The 17,113-nt window shown below is 29.2% G+C and overlaps 3 protein-coding genes across 3 annotated transcripts; 2 read left to right on the top strand and 1 right to left on the bottom strand.

Annotated features, from left to right (window-relative positions):
* The first annotated feature begins 8,532 nt into the window (after positions 1-8,532).
* Positions 8,533-10,704, top strand: LOC122516448 (probable proline--tRNA ligase, mitochondrial). The gene is made up of 6 exons (XM_043634252.1): positions 8,533-8,925; positions 9,036-9,287; positions 9,382-9,643; positions 9,746-9,927; positions 10,024-10,236; positions 10,322-10,704. The coding sequence occupies exons 1-6, from the start codon at positions 8,812-8,814 to the stop codon at positions 10,637-10,639; spliced, it is 1,341 nt and encodes a 446-aa protein (XP_043490187.1). The 5' UTR covers positions 8,533-8,811; the 3' UTR covers positions 10,640-10,704.
* LOC122516447 (sulfite oxidase) lies at positions 10,596-13,125 on the bottom strand. Its single transcript, XM_043634251.1, has 7 exons — positions 12,905-13,125; positions 12,177-12,815; positions 11,875-12,061; positions 11,681-11,806; positions 11,417-11,609; positions 11,128-11,328; positions 10,596-11,065 (listed from the first exon to the last, which is right to left on the bottom strand). The coding sequence occupies exons 1-7, from the start codon at positions 12,943-12,945 to the stop codon at positions 10,764-10,766; spliced, it is 1,689 nt and encodes a 562-aa protein (XP_043490186.1). The 5' UTR covers positions 12,946-13,125; the 3' UTR covers positions 10,596-10,763.
* Positions 13,126-13,930: 805 nt separating this feature from the next.
* LOC122516449 (STAM-binding protein-like A) lies at positions 13,931-16,587 on the top strand. Its single transcript, XM_043634253.1, has 9 exons — positions 13,931-14,651; positions 14,726-14,824; positions 14,904-15,077; positions 15,270-15,458; positions 15,543-15,849; positions 15,936-16,048; positions 16,141-16,243; positions 16,316-16,475; positions 16,546-16,587. The coding sequence occupies exons 1-8, from the start codon at positions 14,509-14,511 to the stop codon at positions 16,379-16,381; spliced, it is 1,194 nt and encodes a 397-aa protein (XP_043490188.1). The 5' UTR covers positions 13,931-14,508; the 3' UTR covers positions 16,382-16,475; positions 16,546-16,587.
* Positions 16,588-17,113: the final 526 nt, after the last annotated feature.

Here is a 17,113-nt window from a genome sequence, read left to right as displayed (position 1 = left end):
TAATAATTATAATAATAATAATAATAATAATAATAATAATAATAATATAATATAATATAATATAATATAATATAATAATATTAATGATATTAATATAATATTAATAATGATCGAATGAGATTTGTCAGCCTCGTTAAATTAGATTTTTAAGCAATCAAAATTTTCTTCCGAGAGATTTTACAAAACGCGAATTTCCTCCCCCCCCTCTTGTATATTAATTAATCGTTAATTATATATCATTCTTTTTTAATGCTACTTACAAAAATTCCAATTAACGTACGTAATAGGATACGTTGATTAGTATACACGCGTTATACTGTTAGACGTTAGAAAATAAAAAAAAAAAAGATTAAAATTAAAAAGATAAGGATTAAACACAAATACGCGTAACGATTATTCATTTTGATTTCTTTTTAAATTAAATCATTTTTCGACGATCGAGACGATCCTTTTCGGGGTTCCTAACCTTTTAAACCGTAACGCAAGGCAATCAGCTAAGAAATAACTTAGTTTTTATAGGATATTAAATTCGCGTCTTTACTTACTCGCGGTTAGGGTGTATAAGAAAGAAAGAAAGAAAGAGAGAATGAGAAAATAATGATCAAGGGCAGCAAGGCCTTTCTTTTCCTCGCATATAATAATTAGGCGAAATAAAATTGAAGAAAAAGAAAAAAATGAAAAGAAATTAACCACTAAAAAATGAGAGGATATCGACGGCCGTAATGATGGCGACTGTAAAGATGGCGGCCGTAAAAAAATGGCGGAGGCCGCCGCGCGTGCGAGAATTCGTTGTCGCCGCATATTTTTTTGTAAAAATAATCCTGCGAGAGAGAGAGAGAAAATGTGTGCGTAAAAAAAAGACGGGGATAAAGATAAAAGATAAAGAGACAAATAATATCGGATCTAATCGGACGAATTGTTTGTGCCAAAATCGACATAATATATCGCGTTCCCGTCGAACGCGAAAGACTGAAAGAAAAAAAATGTGTGCCAATGCTTGAACAAAAAAAAAGGGAAAGAAAATTAAAGAAAACAAAAGCTTGTAGAAAAATGAGCGTGCCAAAGAGTCGTCGAGAACGTGCTTGTATGTATGATAAACGAAAAAAGAAGGAATAATAAAACGTTATATGGAAAGTTCCAACTCCCCGATGCAAAGAAACGTCGTTAAGCGAGAAAGGAAGCAAGAAATAATAACGATAATAATAAGTTAAAAAGAAGAAAAAGTAAAGGGAAGAAGAATGTCGGGACTACAAAACAAAATTATATATTTAAAAAAAAAAAGGGGGCAACGTGAGACACAGGGATTAATACAAATATCACTTTTATGACCTTTTAGCTTTTTACGGACATTTCTATCTTTTTTTCTACTATTTTATTTATTTATATATTTATTTACTTATTTATTTATTTATATATTTATTTATTTATTTATTTATTTATTTATTACTACCGTTATATACCCTTCCTACACACCTATACCTCTTATTACTATTCTTCGTTGAAGAAGGGGTATACTTATCGAGTTTGTTCGATTTACGATCAAAAATCATTTTCAAATTCCCGGGGATCCATTATCTCAGTATTCTGAATTTTGTTTTCTTTCTCTCTCCTCGAAATCTCCAACAAATCTCCTCCTCCTCCTCCCCCTCCTCCACCCTTTCCCATTTTAAACCAACCAATGCTTCGAAACTCGTCTATAGTGTCGGATTAAAATAAAATCTAGAAAAAAAAAGAAAATCGGGAATAGATAATAGATTATCTTATATATTCGAGGATAAAGTCTGAATATCCGTAAAAAACGAAAATTATCTGTTGTGTAGTAATATATAGCTAGTGCTGTATAAATATACCTATATATATATATACCTATGTAGTTAGGTGTGTGTCGCGCGACATCTTTTTTATACGAGTTTTCAAGGTCGCGTCTCTCATATCATTTTTTTATTCCCGAAAAATTGGCTTAAGAAAGAAAAAGAAAATGAAACAGAAATTAAAATAAAAACGTAGATTGTGAACGAGCGAATTGGGGAACAAAAGAAAAAAATAAAAGTTAGGGGAGGGGGGGCAATCAAAGGGCCATATATATTAGGAAATGAATATTAAAAAAGAAACGAAGAAAATATTATGATAGAAATTTTTATCCGATAAGAATTATTGTCTAACAAATCGGACGAAAATTTTACTTGCATCCTCCCTCCTCCTTTCTTTTTCTTTTTTAATTATGTGTTCTTTTTTTCTTTTTATTTTTATTTTTTTAACGTTTGGGGTTTTTCTTTTGTTTCTACGCTACGAGACGAGAGAAAAAGTTATGTTCGATTTTTTCAAATCTGACAATTCGTCGTTGGAGAATCGCTTCGATGCAGAAAAAGAGAGAGAAAGAGAGAGAGAGAGAGAGAGAGATAAAAGATATAGGAAAAATATATTGCATAAAAAAAAAGAAAAATACCCTCACATCTACTCCCTCATAATATTTCTGAAAAAATCCGAAATTTCCACCCACCCCTTACCGATTTTCGAAGCCCCCCTTGAAAATATCAGCTTCACGGTTCTCGTATTTGTTTTTTCTTTTTCTCTTTTTCTTTTTCCTTTCTTTTTCTTTTTAATTTCGTCTTTTCCATCCTCGGCCGTAATCGACTTACGTTTTTTTAAAAAGCCTTCACGAAAACAGGGTCATAAATACTTACGTATAATACGTGTATTTTAAATTTTTAAAACGCGAATATTTAAAGCGAGCGAGCGAGCGAACGAGCGAGAGAGAGAGAGAGAGAGAAAGAGTATGAAAGACAACGAGAGAAAGAAAGATAGCATGTGCAATATGAAAAGAAATAAATAATTGAAGAAAGAAAGAAAGAAAGATAGAGAGAGAGAGAGAGAGAGAGAAAGGATTGAATAAAAACATTTTTATACAGCAAGAGAAAAGGAAATGGTGAACAAAAAAGCAAAAAAAATACGTGAAGAATTAAAAATGCAAGATGAAGGAAAGAAAATGAGGCTTTCGAAAAATCGTATTAGCTGTTAATAAAAACGCGTTGCTGGATTAAAAAACACGTATTCACTGTGAACGGTATATGTGTATATAAATATTGCGATAAATAATATAATATACATATATACAAGCGATATTTGAGAAAGGTGTGCATGGAAAGAGAGAGAGAGAGAGAAATAAAAATTAAGAATGGTGAAAAGAAAATAAAATATCGTGTCGTGTTTAGATTCCGAATATAAAATTGATTTCGTACGCGGGCTCTCTCTATTGTGTGTGCTAACGTTTATGATAAATATAAAAAGATAATGGAGAGAGAAAGAGAGATAGAAGATGTAACAACAAACGTGTATAGAGGGAAAAAGATTAATATTAATAATCTCTAAAAGAAAAAAAAAAAAGAAAAATGCGTTAAGATCACCTCGCATGGCAAAAAGTACATTATTCCAGGGTAAACGTTTTGTAAAATCGTAAAGAAAAAAAAGAAAAACTAGAAAAAAAAAAAAAAATTAATAAAAAAGGACACGTATACACGACAGACAATTTACGTATTTAAAAAGAAACAAGAAAATAAATGGGAAACCATGGATACACGCGTACGTAAAAAATTCATGCATGCATGCATACATTCATACATGCGTACACTAACCACACGCACGCACACATATGCATACGAAAAATACGTAAAAATATACCAATAATAAATTAGAAGTAAAAAAAAAGAAACAAAAATCGTGTTATACAAATTGTGAAAGTGTGTATATTATATGTATGTATGTATGTATGTATGTATGTATGGTGTGTGTGTGTATATATATATGTACGCGTGTATGTATGCATGTATTATGCATAGTGTAGTAAGTATTTCGAATACTTACACATTTGCTGCGTTTTAATAATGATACATACACACACGTGCGTATATATATATATATATAGAGAGAGAGAGAGACAAAAAATATGTGTATATACATTATACGTTTATATAGTTGTATTCTACGCCATCATCTCAACAACAACAACAACAACAACAACAACAACAAAATCTATTTGTAGAGAAGAAACTTTTCGAGTGTTCACAAGACGCGAGCGATTTCGTCTCCTTCGGCTGGCGTGGAAGAAGATCACGAGAACTTTTTCTTTTTGATTAAAAGAAGAAACAAGAGGGAAAGGAGAATAAAAAAAAAAAACATTAATAATAAAATAATAATTATAGTAATAATAATTATAATTATAATAATTAGCGAGCGCGTGAGAGTGTGAAGATAAAAAAGAAAAAACGAAGAAAGAAAAAGAGGAAGAAAGAAAGAAAGAAAGAAAGAGAAAGAAAGAGATATTGAAAAAGAGAAAGAAAAAGATGGAGAGAGAGAAAATGCGAATTTACCTTATAATCGACATTAACATATCTTTAAACTCGTTCATTTGAAGGCACCAAAACGTTCGATCGATAACGCTTCGAGTTTAATCAAATTAATTTGTTTATTCTTTTTCTTTTTTTATTTATCTATCTTTCTTCCTTTCTTTCTTTATCCCCTTCTTCTTCTCTCTCGGTAATAAAATCATCCGTAAGAATTATTCAAATGATCGAATGTTTGTCGATCGAACGAAACGTGCCGATCTTTGAAGTAGGAGCCAATGTGTGTGTGTATAAATCCGACAAAAAATTAACACATAGGTTACCCTCGCCCAAAGTCAGTCTACATATCAGACTCTTAGTTAGCGTCAAATCCCCCTCTCCCTCCCCCACCGACCTACAACTCCTCCCCCCCCCGCCTTTTCCCACTTCCTCTATGCCTTCCTAGATATATATTGTAATTATGATATATCATAATTATAAATTATTATATTATAATTAATTAGGAATATCGATCTATTACGAATTCCGAGAGAAAAAAAGTCATTTTGAGGGAAGATTAAGAATAAGAATAAGAAGAAGAAGAAGGAACGATTTACTTCCAAGTAAAATAATATCCATTATTACGTGTCTTCCTTATAAATCCAAGATCATCCGTGCTTGTATATGTCTTTTTTTTTTCTTTTTCTTTTTTAATATTTTATTTTTGTATTCTCTTACTCCACACCACCCTTCATAAATCTTGTCTCAAACTCAATTCTATTGGTCCCCAATCCACCAATCAGAATTCCACAACGTCTCCTCGATATAATAACATCCTAATATGTACTAGTTCGAATATTTAAATTGTCAGAGCTACTATTACTATTACTAATTGCTATTATCACTAACTCTTAACTATTTACCGCGCTACCAAACTATTAATCTGTATAATTAATAATACCGTTTAATTATTGCGATACTTGACCGTATTTACCCCTAACCTCTATCACCATTACCATCGTCATCATAAAAAACAACCAACAACAACAACATAAAACCATTATCATCAATCCCTGTTCCTCACCGATACGACACTATTAAACACATCAGATATTTACACGCAGCTGAAGTCCGCGAAGTATTAATTTCAAATCGAACCGCCATTTTCTTACGTCTTTTCTCTTCGTCGGAATCAAAATGGCGGACACGCTTCGGTATGCGATATAAAGGCGAAAGGCTTTTTTTTTCTTTTTTTATCACTTAAAGCTGTGCGATAAAGTTTGAAGAAAATTGTTAAGAATTACATATGTATGCATTGTACGTTAATATCGTTTGATATTAGTAAAGAAAAAGAGAGAGAGAGAGAGAGAAAATGAAAGATATCAGAGATTGTGTTTTAACCACCACACATGTACACGACCAAAAAAAGTACACACACATACACACGAAAGTTAAAAAGAAAAGAAAAATAAGGATATACCGAGCGACGAGTAATTATGGCGGTGGACTTTCGTATAAAAGCGAATGAATAATTTTTATGCCGTGTTTTATCATTAATCACATGAACGTAATTACGATAAATAAAGTGCTACTGATAATATTATCTCAACGTTGTCAAAGATTTAAAAAAAAAAAAATAATAATAATAATAATAATAAAAATAATATTAATAATAATTATAATAAAATAATATTAATAATATAACAAACAACAATAACAATAACAATCACGAAAGAACGATCAATGGGGCAAGCATTACCGGAAACGAAGATAAAAATTAAAAAAAAAAAAAAAGAACTACGATGTGTTGTTAATTCCGGCTAATCGATTAAACAGGTGTTTAATATATTCATTGTTATTATTATCTCAAGTGACAAAAAAACGCATAAGCGAATTTTCATTTTCTTTATTCTCGTGCTGTTATTCGCTTGATTCGCTTCAGAAAAGAAAGAACCAAAAGAAACCCAAAAAAAAAATAAAATAAAATACAATGTGAAACAAAAGAAAAAGTGAATCTTCTTCTCGTGACAATGCAAAAAGAGAAAGGAAGAAGAGGAAGAAAAAGTAAAAAAAAAAAAAACCAAAATAATAAATAAATAAATAAATATCATTCGTACTGTGCTCGTTAAACGTCTCAACGTATCGCCAATTGAAGAAATAACAAAATATCTTTCAAATCGTCTTCTACATAAGCGAATATTTTCAACTTTCTTCACTTTCATCGTTAAGAAGGTAGATATGATTATGCTCGGATTATGAAAGGAGAAAAAGAAAAAAATAATAAATAAATAAAAAGAGAATAAAAAAGAAGAGATAGGTAAAGGCCGACAAGAGAATTTAAAGTTAGTGACCGATCAAAATGCAATGACTCATGTATTATGCATTTATACACGTGTGCTCTTAGCATAAAAAAAAAAGAACATGCCGAGAAACGAGAATAGAAAAAAAAAGGATAAAATTTCCATGACCGCACCGATAACGTGTGTTTTAAAATTACGCGGGAGAGGGGAAAAAAATGAAAAGATACTACGCGTGCGCACTCTATCGTGTGTATGTATGACATAATGTTTAAAAAATAAAAAAAAAACAAGGAAACAAGTTGCGTTCAAAGAGAGAGAGAGAGAGAGAGAAGATAGTAAAAAGACCATACAAAAAAGAAGAAGCTATACGATTAATTAAACGGACTAGGAATCGATTCTATCAGCTGTACACTTTGAATATTCTCACACGCACTCACGATCTTGAATAAAAAAAAAATTAAAAAATAAAATAAATATATATATATATATAAATAAATATATATATATATATAAAAAATAAACAAAAAAAAATATACATTCTTTTTTAGCGGTCAGAGAGAGAGAGATAGAAAGAGAGCGAAAAAGTCGTATGAAAGAGAGAGAGAAAATGAGAGAGTGTATGTATGCATGTGTGTGTGTGTATGTGTGTATGTTTGTGTGCGTCAAAGTGAGAATGAGAGAGAGGGAGAAAAAGAGATAGAAAGGTATCGCGGATTAACCACCGCTCGAATAGAGATTTAATGTTTGTAAGGGCAATAATATTGTAAATTTTTCGAGTACACTGTATTTGAATGTGTAAGTTGCATAAAAAAGACAGATTTTTTAGATATTGCACTATAATATTTATTACTCTAAGGTTAAACGTCTACGGTGCCACGATTCGGCCACGCAATCTCGTTCGGTTCGGTGTGATTTCGTGAATTGATCGAGAAATAATTAAAAAAAAAAAAAAAAAAAAGAGCAGAAATATATAAATGAAATGAAATGAAATAAAGGATGAGACGATCGTATCGAACGATCGATAAATCTTTTTTCTTCTTCTTCTTCTTCTTCTTCTTCTTCTTCTGATTTTTTTCTTCTTTTCAATTTGCGCGAAACAACAAATTCATTTATTGTGTTCTTTCGCAAAAGAAAAAAGAAGAAAAAAAGAAAAAAAGAAAAAAAAGAACGAGGAGAGAAGATCAATCTCGATCGAATAGAAATCACGCGGGCCTTACGACGAATTACGGCGGATTATTTCGCGACGATTATTAAATTAACATTATTAAATGAGATGAGAATGGAGAGCTAAGCGAGATTAACGCATCGTTCTTTCCAAATAACAAAATAAATGAGGAAGCAACATTTTTAGTGTTTACACTACCGATTGATAAACGATTCTATTATTACATAATATTATATTAATAACAACAATATTATTACTGTAATGTTTGTTTTTGGTTATTAAAGTGTGTATATAGCAATATATTCTAGAAATGGTCCTCTCGTTCATTTTATTCCTATATTAATACGCCATTTTCTTCTTTTTTTTTTATTTTTTCTATTTCTCTCTATTTAAATATAAGAGAACATAATATTTTTATTAATAATTATTTAATTTAATTAATATATTTTGTAAAGAAATTCTTTTTAAGTAATATAATTTATTAATTTTTATATTACACACGTGAATGTTATTATTTTTATATTTTCTAATTATATTTTTCTTTTTATTCATATATATACTCGAAAAAGAACGCGCCATTATTCAATCGATTATTCATATCGATTATTCACATCGATTATTACGTAAACTTATGGCGGTAAAATCTATACATTTTAAATATTATATTGAAATTATATTACACACACGCGAATGTTTTATTATTTTTAGATTTTCTAATTATATTTTTCTTTTTATTCATATATATATACTCGAAAAAGAACGCGCCATTATTCAATCGATTATTCATATCGATTATTCACATCAATTATTACGTAAACTTATGGCGGGAAAATGTATATATTTTAAATATTTCATTGACGAACTTCTGCATAGATAAATATTAAAAAACATCGTAGAATTTCGTATTTTAGTATCACGAAACATTAGCGACATCTACGCTGTCGTTCTGCGGTGTTTTCATCATTTCTACGATATACTCAATTAAACCTATTGTTTATAAAAATTAAAATAACAAAAGAGTAACACAATGGCGAGTACAAAATTCAACAAAATAAGTAAAGTATCCCAATTATTTCGTTCACCGCTTACTACATTACCAGATACATTTGAAAAGACTGAAGCAGTTTCAAAGGGTTATGTGGTAGATATTTTTGATATAATATGCATCAAGTATCAAAAGATAATATATGTTTTATTTATACTAATTTATTAATTACCAAATTTGTATTTTTTTATTTTTTATTTTTATAGAATATGATCAATAATGGTATAATCAAACCAGTTAATAAAGGGATGCATGTATTATTACCATTAGGATTTCGAATATTGAATAAACTTTCAACTATTATAGAAAAAGAAATGACGAAGATTGGCTCACAAAGAATATTGTTGCCTGCTTTAACTTCAACTAAATTATTTAAAAAGACTAATAGATATGATTCAGATAAAAATGAATTGTTTACTCTTAAGGACAGATACGATAAAGAATATGTTCTTGGTCCAGTAAGTATTCGGAAACAATTATGTTTAATAATTATTTTATAACAGGATATTATGTTAAGTTTAACATTTCAAGCAGGTATAAACTACATTGCAGACTTTCGAAGAAGCTATATGCAGTCTGATCAAGAATTTGGGACCCATGACTCCCAAAATATTACCTCTCAAATTATATCAAATTTCTAGCAAATGGAGAGATGAGATGAAACCACGTTTAGGTTTGTTACGAAGTAGAGAATTCATTATGAAAGATTTGTATACGTTCAATCTCAATTTGGATGATGCCAAAGATACTTATAATATTGTATGCGAGGCTTATAATAATATTTTTAATCAAATTGGAATAGAATATATTAAAGGTAATTTAATGCGTTTTAATATAATTAATTTGTTTTTCTTTTTATATAAATTTCATAAAAAATTTCATTGTACGTACCTCAATGATATTTTATTTTCTACAGCGGAAGGTGATACAGGATCTATTGGTGGTTGTTTATCCCACGAATATCATTATTTGTCTAACGTTGGGGAAGATATTATTCTATCGTGTCAATCTTGTAATTATCATGTGAATAAAAATATATCTACGCAATCAGAGTGTTCACACTGCAACGCAAAATTACAAGCACATGATGCAATTGAGGTATTCACTTAAAGTAAAAACATATAAAAAATAATTTAATTTCTTATTGAGATATAATTATTTATCGCATTCTTACTGCATACCTTAAATATTCAGGTCGGACATACTTTCCTCTTAGATACAAAGTATACAAAACCATTGAATGCAGTATATAAAGATCAGAATCTAGAAAAACCTCTTGTAATGGGATGTTTTGGAATTGGTTTAAGTCGTATTATGGCTGCAGTAGCTGAAATTTGTTCAACTAAGGATGAGATCAAATGGCCTAAGTGTATTGCACCTTTCACAGTTTGTATTATTCCACCGAAGGTAATTAATTAAAAAAAAAAAACAAAACAAAAAATAGTACATTTTATATATTGATGTATAAAATTATAATATATGTATCTTACAGCAAGGAAGCAAAGAAGAGGAAATTGCAGTGTCTTATATTGAACCCATATATGATATTTTATGTAAATTAGGTATAGACGCAATTCTCGATGACAGAACAAATTTAACGATAGGTAAACGTTTATTATATATACGAACCACTGGATATCCTTATGCTATAATCCTTGGTAAAACTGTAATATCAAAATCAGTGTTTGAACTATATGACGTTTATAACGATAAATATCATGAAGTTACTTTAGAGAGTATGACTGATTATTTTATGAAAAACGATGTTAAAGAATCCGAAAATATTTTATTACAAGAAAGTAGCCTGTAGTATCTTGATAAAAATGTTGTTTTCTTTTGTACATATAAAATAATACATGTATAATATAAAACAAATATCTCGATTAATTTAAAAAATTTTAAAACTTATCTCATAAATATACTAATGTTGCACATTAGTTCAATTGAACTTTTACTCTGTGGTATGCATTGCACAAAAAACCCCGTAAATTCCAAATATTTTTTACAGTTTCCGGTTGAACGTTATAAGACGCATCAACAGCCTTAGCCCAAATCTCAACTTCTTTTAATTTTACATCAACAGGAAGACTAATACTCCATAAAGTCCAACTCCAATGTCGACCTGGTTTAGCATTAAGATCCTGCCCTACAAGATCAGCAGTGTGCCAAGTATTTCCCTGGTCACATGTTACATCGACTCTGATTATCTTTTTACCTCCACCTGACCACGCATATCCTAGAATATGATTTAGGTAATAAGATACTTCTTTAGATTTTTACTTTTATAAAATGATGTACCTTTAACATCTATTTTGCCATCTTTTATTGTGACTTTTTCTGATTGTTCTGGCTTACAAATGGCAGAAATGACAGGCATCTCTTGTATAGCTGGTGCTTTTGAAAAATCAACATTATCCCAATCCGTGCTAGGAGAAAAAGCTTTATAATCGCCTTGCTGCCACTGCGATTGACTTTCTATTTTAGAAATAATTATTCTTTCTGCGAAACACGAAGAAAAAAATTATAATTACGTTGGATAGAATAAAATTATTCTATAAAATTTAGATTTGAACATTGATCTACGTACCAAGCCATTTAACATTTCTTGCACCTACAACTCCGGGAACAATAACTCTAATTGGAAAACCATGATCTCTCGGTATGGGTTCTCCATTCATTTCATATGCTAATAGTACATCAGCTCTAGGATCCATGGCTTTACTAATAGGAATACTTGCACCATATGGTGTACCACTAGGATCTACATCGTGAGCTTCAAACTAACACATCGAAAAAGATAAAAAATAAAAAGCTATAGAAAAAAATGTATGTTTCTAGAAAGTTAAAGTACCTGCACGTGATCATAATCTTCTTCATTTATTCCTAAATCTTTCAGCACGTCACATAAACGTGCTCCTGACCAAGTGGAATTACCGACTGCACCTACACCCCAACTTAGACCTTTCAACGGTTTTACCTATTCAAAGATACATTAATATAATTTTTAATTAACTTAAAATTAAATGAGATCTAATAAAAAGATACCTCTGCCATTTCTGATCGCCTATTTCCACCACACATTATAGCACTGGTTATCGTATATTTGGGATAATTTTTAATCGCATCGAAATCTAATATTTTTTTAGTATCATTTTCTACAGCTATCTCTACTGTATAAGTCTTTAAATCTATCTCAGGAACGGGAAGATGATTTCTAACATAAAAAAGATCTCTAAAAATAGAAATTACTTTAAATCTTATACAAAATAATAAATTTAATCAATTATCCAGCTACCTGTAGAAGATTTAATAGGAGATATAAATGATTATCATATTATTGCACTTACGCTGGTGTTTGAAAGCTTTCGATTAATAAAGAAGACGGTGTTTCTGCACAAAAGGGCTTATGTCCATTGATCTTTAAAGCTTTATGACGAGTAGGCTCATTCGCATAAGGATCACTTAAATCGCTAATATTTGATTTGGCATCTATTTTAGATATATTACCAATTCTCATTGATTCTAAGAGAGCGTATATCTCAGGTGTGTTATGATTAGCAAAGATTGACCAAAATGGTTCTATTGAACTTCCAGCTGCCATCATGATTTTAGAAGAACCACCAGGATGTCGTTCAATGAAATCCGTAATATCATATACTCCTTCCTTATAAGTTACCCAAATGCGATTTTCTTTATTATAATGTTTTCCTACTTCTTCCAGTGTATAAGTTTGTAGATCTTTCTTTAATTTTCCGCATTCAATATTTTTTGTTTCTTCGGACGACTGTGCTTCATTTTTTTGCGATGTATTATAAAAATATATACCCAAAAGTGAAGCGGTGATTGCAAAACCGGCAACATATTTAATGTTAAAATAATTTTTGACATCTTCTTCATTCGTATAAGTTTTTTCTTTTTGTTGTGAAGTATGATTGCGAGCATTTACATAATCGGCTAAAAATAATCTAGATAATATTACTTTGGACCTAAAATATAAATGAACAATTTTACCATATAATGAACATAGAAATAAAATTTAAATATGCGACAACGAAAAGAATTTAAGAGTAAATACCTTCGTCTTGCATTAAAAAAAAGCTTCGATTGTAACGTCATAATGAAATATAAAAACAAATATGTTTTACCATCTGAAATATTTCAAACAATGATAACTTTAAACTTTCATTTTTGGATATTACACACAGTCATTCAGGAAAATACTTTATGCCAGTTCAAGTAAAAAAGTCAATATACTTATTTTTAAAATATATTATCTATGATTTATCAAAACAATTTATTTGTAATAATTTAAAATAAAATAAATTTTTACTGTTGTTGTATAGAAATAATAATATGAAATAATATGTTTATTTAAATGTTGTACTATGATAAAAATTGTAAAGTATTAAAAGTTATATTGTTATCAATTCTTTCATGTACAGTTAATTAAATAAATGAGATTATATTTCTACAATCGTATGTGATTATCTTTGTTTATTTACACTATCCGAAAACACACATACAAAGGAAACTATTAATTGAGCCATAACGATCAGCTGTTTTATCGCAGTTAATACGAGTATCTTATTAAAAGTCTTTCCGAGATTTAAATTATCTATAAAAAAAAGAATAAAATATTGATACAGTTATCATATTGATAAGAATAATCAATGCATACTTAGATACGTATAATATCATTTGAATTTTGAATAAATCTAAATAATACATGTATATTATTCAGAGAAAGCATTTCATTGGTCAATTAATTTACAATAACGAAAACTGATTGGTTAGAAATTATCAAAAGATAAAATGCAACCAATCCAATGAAAATATATTTACAATTATTTTTATATAAATCATAATAAAACGCATAACAAATATCTCCGAATAATAACTACTTTGCATTCGAAATAAAACAAAAACACGTTCGGAAGAAATAACACGTCAAGTACCTACTATCGCCCACTGGTGGTCTCGGTAGTAACTAAGATGAATCTGGTTAGATAAAAATATATATATCGATATTATATATATATATATATATCGATATTATTTGTGTTTTATATATATTGTAAATAATGCAAATAAATATCGTCGATCTAATTAACTTCTTTCAAATATTTTTCATTTATCGAATAAATAAACGATTATTTAATCGAAATAATATTATCGATATTATTTTATCATTTATAATCCTGTTATCAGCAGCATTGTTTTCTATTTCTATCTATTTCTATTGCCGGTAAGGTCGTGCATGATACGCGAATGATAAAGAAGAAAAGAAAAGAAAAGAAATTAAAAGAATAAAAAAGAAAAAAGATTATAAAGTTAATTTGTTACATGCTTGTCAAATCTATATTATATTTTCGTTATGCTTTATGATAATAACAGATACTGTGCAATATCATTCAATTTATCTGAATTTATCAGATATTTATTTAATCGTTTCTAACGTTTATTTATCTAATTTTTTGTTAATTTTTCTTCATCGATATAACAAGGAACGTCATCCCTTCTATTTATTGTCATTTTAGTCTATCAAACGCACATATTCTATAACAGTGTTATTTCGTATATAATCATTATGTCATTATAAATATTATTTGTGTATAATATAATTGATCTTTGTACTTCTTTGACAAATTAACTCATTCAAGATAACCTAACATTTATAAAATGGAGAGGAATAAATCAGAAAGTAAAAGCGGAGAATTGTCTATCACCAAAATGACAGGAATATCAGATCCAGAAACGCGTTTAAAAATGCTCTCTGAGAAAGCTTCAAAAGTGGAGATAAAACATAACATTCCACCTAAAAGGTACTTTCAATAATCAATTTCTTCTATGTCCAGAATTTGACTGTTTTTATATATTTACGTTGTATGATTTTTAGATATTATCGTTCTGGAATGCAAATAATCAGACAAGCCAATGTATATACAGAGGAAGGCAACTACGAAGAAGCATATCAATTATTTGTCAGATTTATAACGTAAGGCTTTTGCGTATATTAATCGAGTACTATTTTTGGAAATAAAATTTCAATGGTTTAAAGGATTTTTTTTTTTTAGGCTTTTCGTAGAAAAAATGAGCGAACATCAGCTTTATCATAAGGTAACAGCAGAAGACAAAGCATTGAATAAGAAAATCTTGCGAGAAGTTATTCCCAAAGCGGAAGAACTTAAGAAACAGTTATTGAAACAGTATCAGGAGGAAGAGAGATCAAGGCGAGAAGAAGAGCAGAGGTATCAATTCTAGTATTAATTGTTTCATTAATAAATATAAAACTAATTTGTATTATTTTTATTATCATCATACTTTTTTCCCATTTTTATACACTATTCGATCTTCATGTATAGATTACATTTTATTTTTTCGTTATAAAAATGATATATGATTGATTCGTTATAAAATGATATATTTCATTATTTGTGTAGATTAAAAGAAGAAGAGGACAGAAAAAATAAATTGGCAGCGATAGAAGCTGCGAGAGCTGCCAAATTTGCTGAGACTGATTTCTTGGAGACAAAAGATGATATAAAATTACCTGTAAAGCGATTCACTCCGACTCCTAAACCACCAAAAAGTTTATCCATAGATAATAAGCCTCAGTCTTTAAAAGACAAGTAAGTTTCACTTCAGCGTATATAAATCTGACATTTGTAACATTTGAAATAATTTTATCATACAAAAACAAATATATTTTTTAGCAATATACCTAGAGTGGATCGTTCAACAAAGCCTACTATACTTTCGAATGACAGCAGCCAATTACGTGATATTATTTTGCCCAACAAACTGATACAAAATTTCCTTTCGTTAGCATTTAATAATACAACAAATAACAAAGAAACGTGCGGCATACTAACAGGAAAATTGGAACGTAATAAATTACTGATCACTCATTTATTAATTCCACAACAAACGGGCTCCCCTGATTCTTGTTTAACGCTCAACGAAGAGGATATTTTTGACTTTCAAGATAATCATAATTTAATTACTCTCGGATGGATACATGTATGTACATATACAAATATAAAATATAGTATTAACAGTTATTAACAATATTTAAATGAAAATCGTAATTGTTTGATCATTTATAGACGCATCCAACGCAAACAGCATTTTTATCTAGCGTGGACCTTCACACTCATTGTTCCTATCAACTTATGATGGCTGAAGCAATTGCTATTGTTTGTGCACCTAAATATGACGAGTAAGTAAACTAAATAATCTTTTATATTTTCTGATTCTTCCTGGTTAACGAATTAATATATATATGTATATATTTTTAATTTGTTTATGTAGGACAGCTTTCTTTATTCTAACTCCAGAATATGGTCTAGATTATATAGCTAATTGCAGACAGACTGGTTTTCATCCTCATCCAACAGAACCTTCGCTTTATACGGTACATAATTACACAGCGTACTGTTACTTTTGTATATCATAATAATGAATATATTTTTCGTTTCATTTTTAGAAAGCGAAACATTGTAAGTTAGATCCAACTGCACCCGTGGAAGTGGTAGATTTAAGAAGAAAATGACATCTTTAATTCGCTTAGAATCAAATTAAACATAAACAAATATGTTTTCTTTAATTCATTGCAAGATTACAAATCACAGCATCATAAAAATCATGTAGGTATTTTCTTTTTTTGTTTGATATCATTTAAGTTTCATCGATTGATGTGCATTTCTATTGTTAAAGGTGTATCTAGGTGATTAATATACAGACAGCTTTAAATGTGAAGAAGTATCGAACATTGATTTCTTCTTAACTAACTCTGAAGCGTTATTGTTGCTCTGCTTTTGAGCATTCAAATAAAAAAAAAAACACACAAAATTACTAGATATTTTTCACTACGAAATATAATATACGAATATCATCAAATTTCTGAAACCAGTCCAAAAAGTGCATTTACGTATAGAGCGTCAACAATTATTTCCAAATTAAGTGTGTAATCTTTAAATAACTTTGCCGTAGTGAAAAATGAATTTAAATTTTTATATGAACATTATTCTCTCCATATAAGGCTTTGTCTATATATAAACATAAGTTTACTGTGCCTTTGGGAAAGAAAAAAAAAAAAGACAAAAATTAATGGTGTTCATAGCGCTTTATATTAATTATAATATTATAAAAAATCAGACGTCTTATTTATAATTATTATCAAAAATTATTTTTCTAAACTACGTCATTAAAAAACATTCACTATATATATATATATATATATATATATATACAAGATGTCCTGTAATTGGTGGTAGGAATGAAT

The sequence above is a fragment of the Polistes fuscatus genome, unplaced genomic scaffold (genome assembly GCF_010416935.1).
Source record: "Polistes fuscatus isolate 324 unplaced genomic scaffold, CU_Pfus_HIC Scaffold2, whole genome shotgun sequence".
Taxonomy (NCBI): domain Eukaryota; kingdom Metazoa; phylum Arthropoda; class Insecta; order Hymenoptera; family Vespidae; genus Polistes; species Polistes fuscatus.
This window is presented reverse-complemented; position numbering and strand designations above follow the sequence as displayed.

Bases quoted from the DNA above. Each gene is read 5' to 3' on its own strand.
- LOC122516448 (XM_043634252.1), top strand. From the start codon at position 8,812: ATGGCGAGTACAAAATTCAACAAAATAAGTAAAGTATCCCAATTATTT. The intron at 9,288-9,381 runs GTAAGTATTCGG...ACTACATTGCAG, and splicing joins AAGAATATGTTCTTGGTCCA to ACTTTCGAAGAAGCTATATG. The intron at 9,928-10,023 runs GTATTCACTTAA...TTAAATATTCAG, and splicing joins AAGCACATGATGCAATTGAG to GTCGGACATACTTTCCTCTT.
- LOC122516449 (XM_043634253.1), top strand. From the start codon at position 14,509: ATGGAGAGGAATAAATCAGAAAGTAAAAGCGGAGAATTGTCTATCACC. The intron at 15,078-15,269 runs GTATCAATTCTA...TTATTTGTGTAG, and splicing joins AGGCGAGAAGAAGAGCAGAG to ATTAAAAGAAGAAGAGGACA. The intron at 16,049-16,140 runs GTAAGTAAACTA...TTGTTTATGTAG, and splicing joins TGTGCACCTAAATATGACGA to GACAGCTTTCTTTATTCTAA.
- LOC122516447 (XM_043634251.1), bottom strand. From the start codon at position 12,945: ATGACGTTACAATCGAAGCTTTTTTTTAATGCAAGACGAAG. The intron at 12,816-12,904 runs GTATTTACTCTT...TTTATATTTTAG, and splicing joins TTTTTTAATGCAAGACGAAG to GTCCAAAGTAATATTATCTA. The intron at 11,807-11,874 runs GTATCTTTTTAT...ATCTTTGAATAG, and splicing joins GGCGATCAGAAATGGCAGAG to GTAAAACCGTTGAAAGGTCT.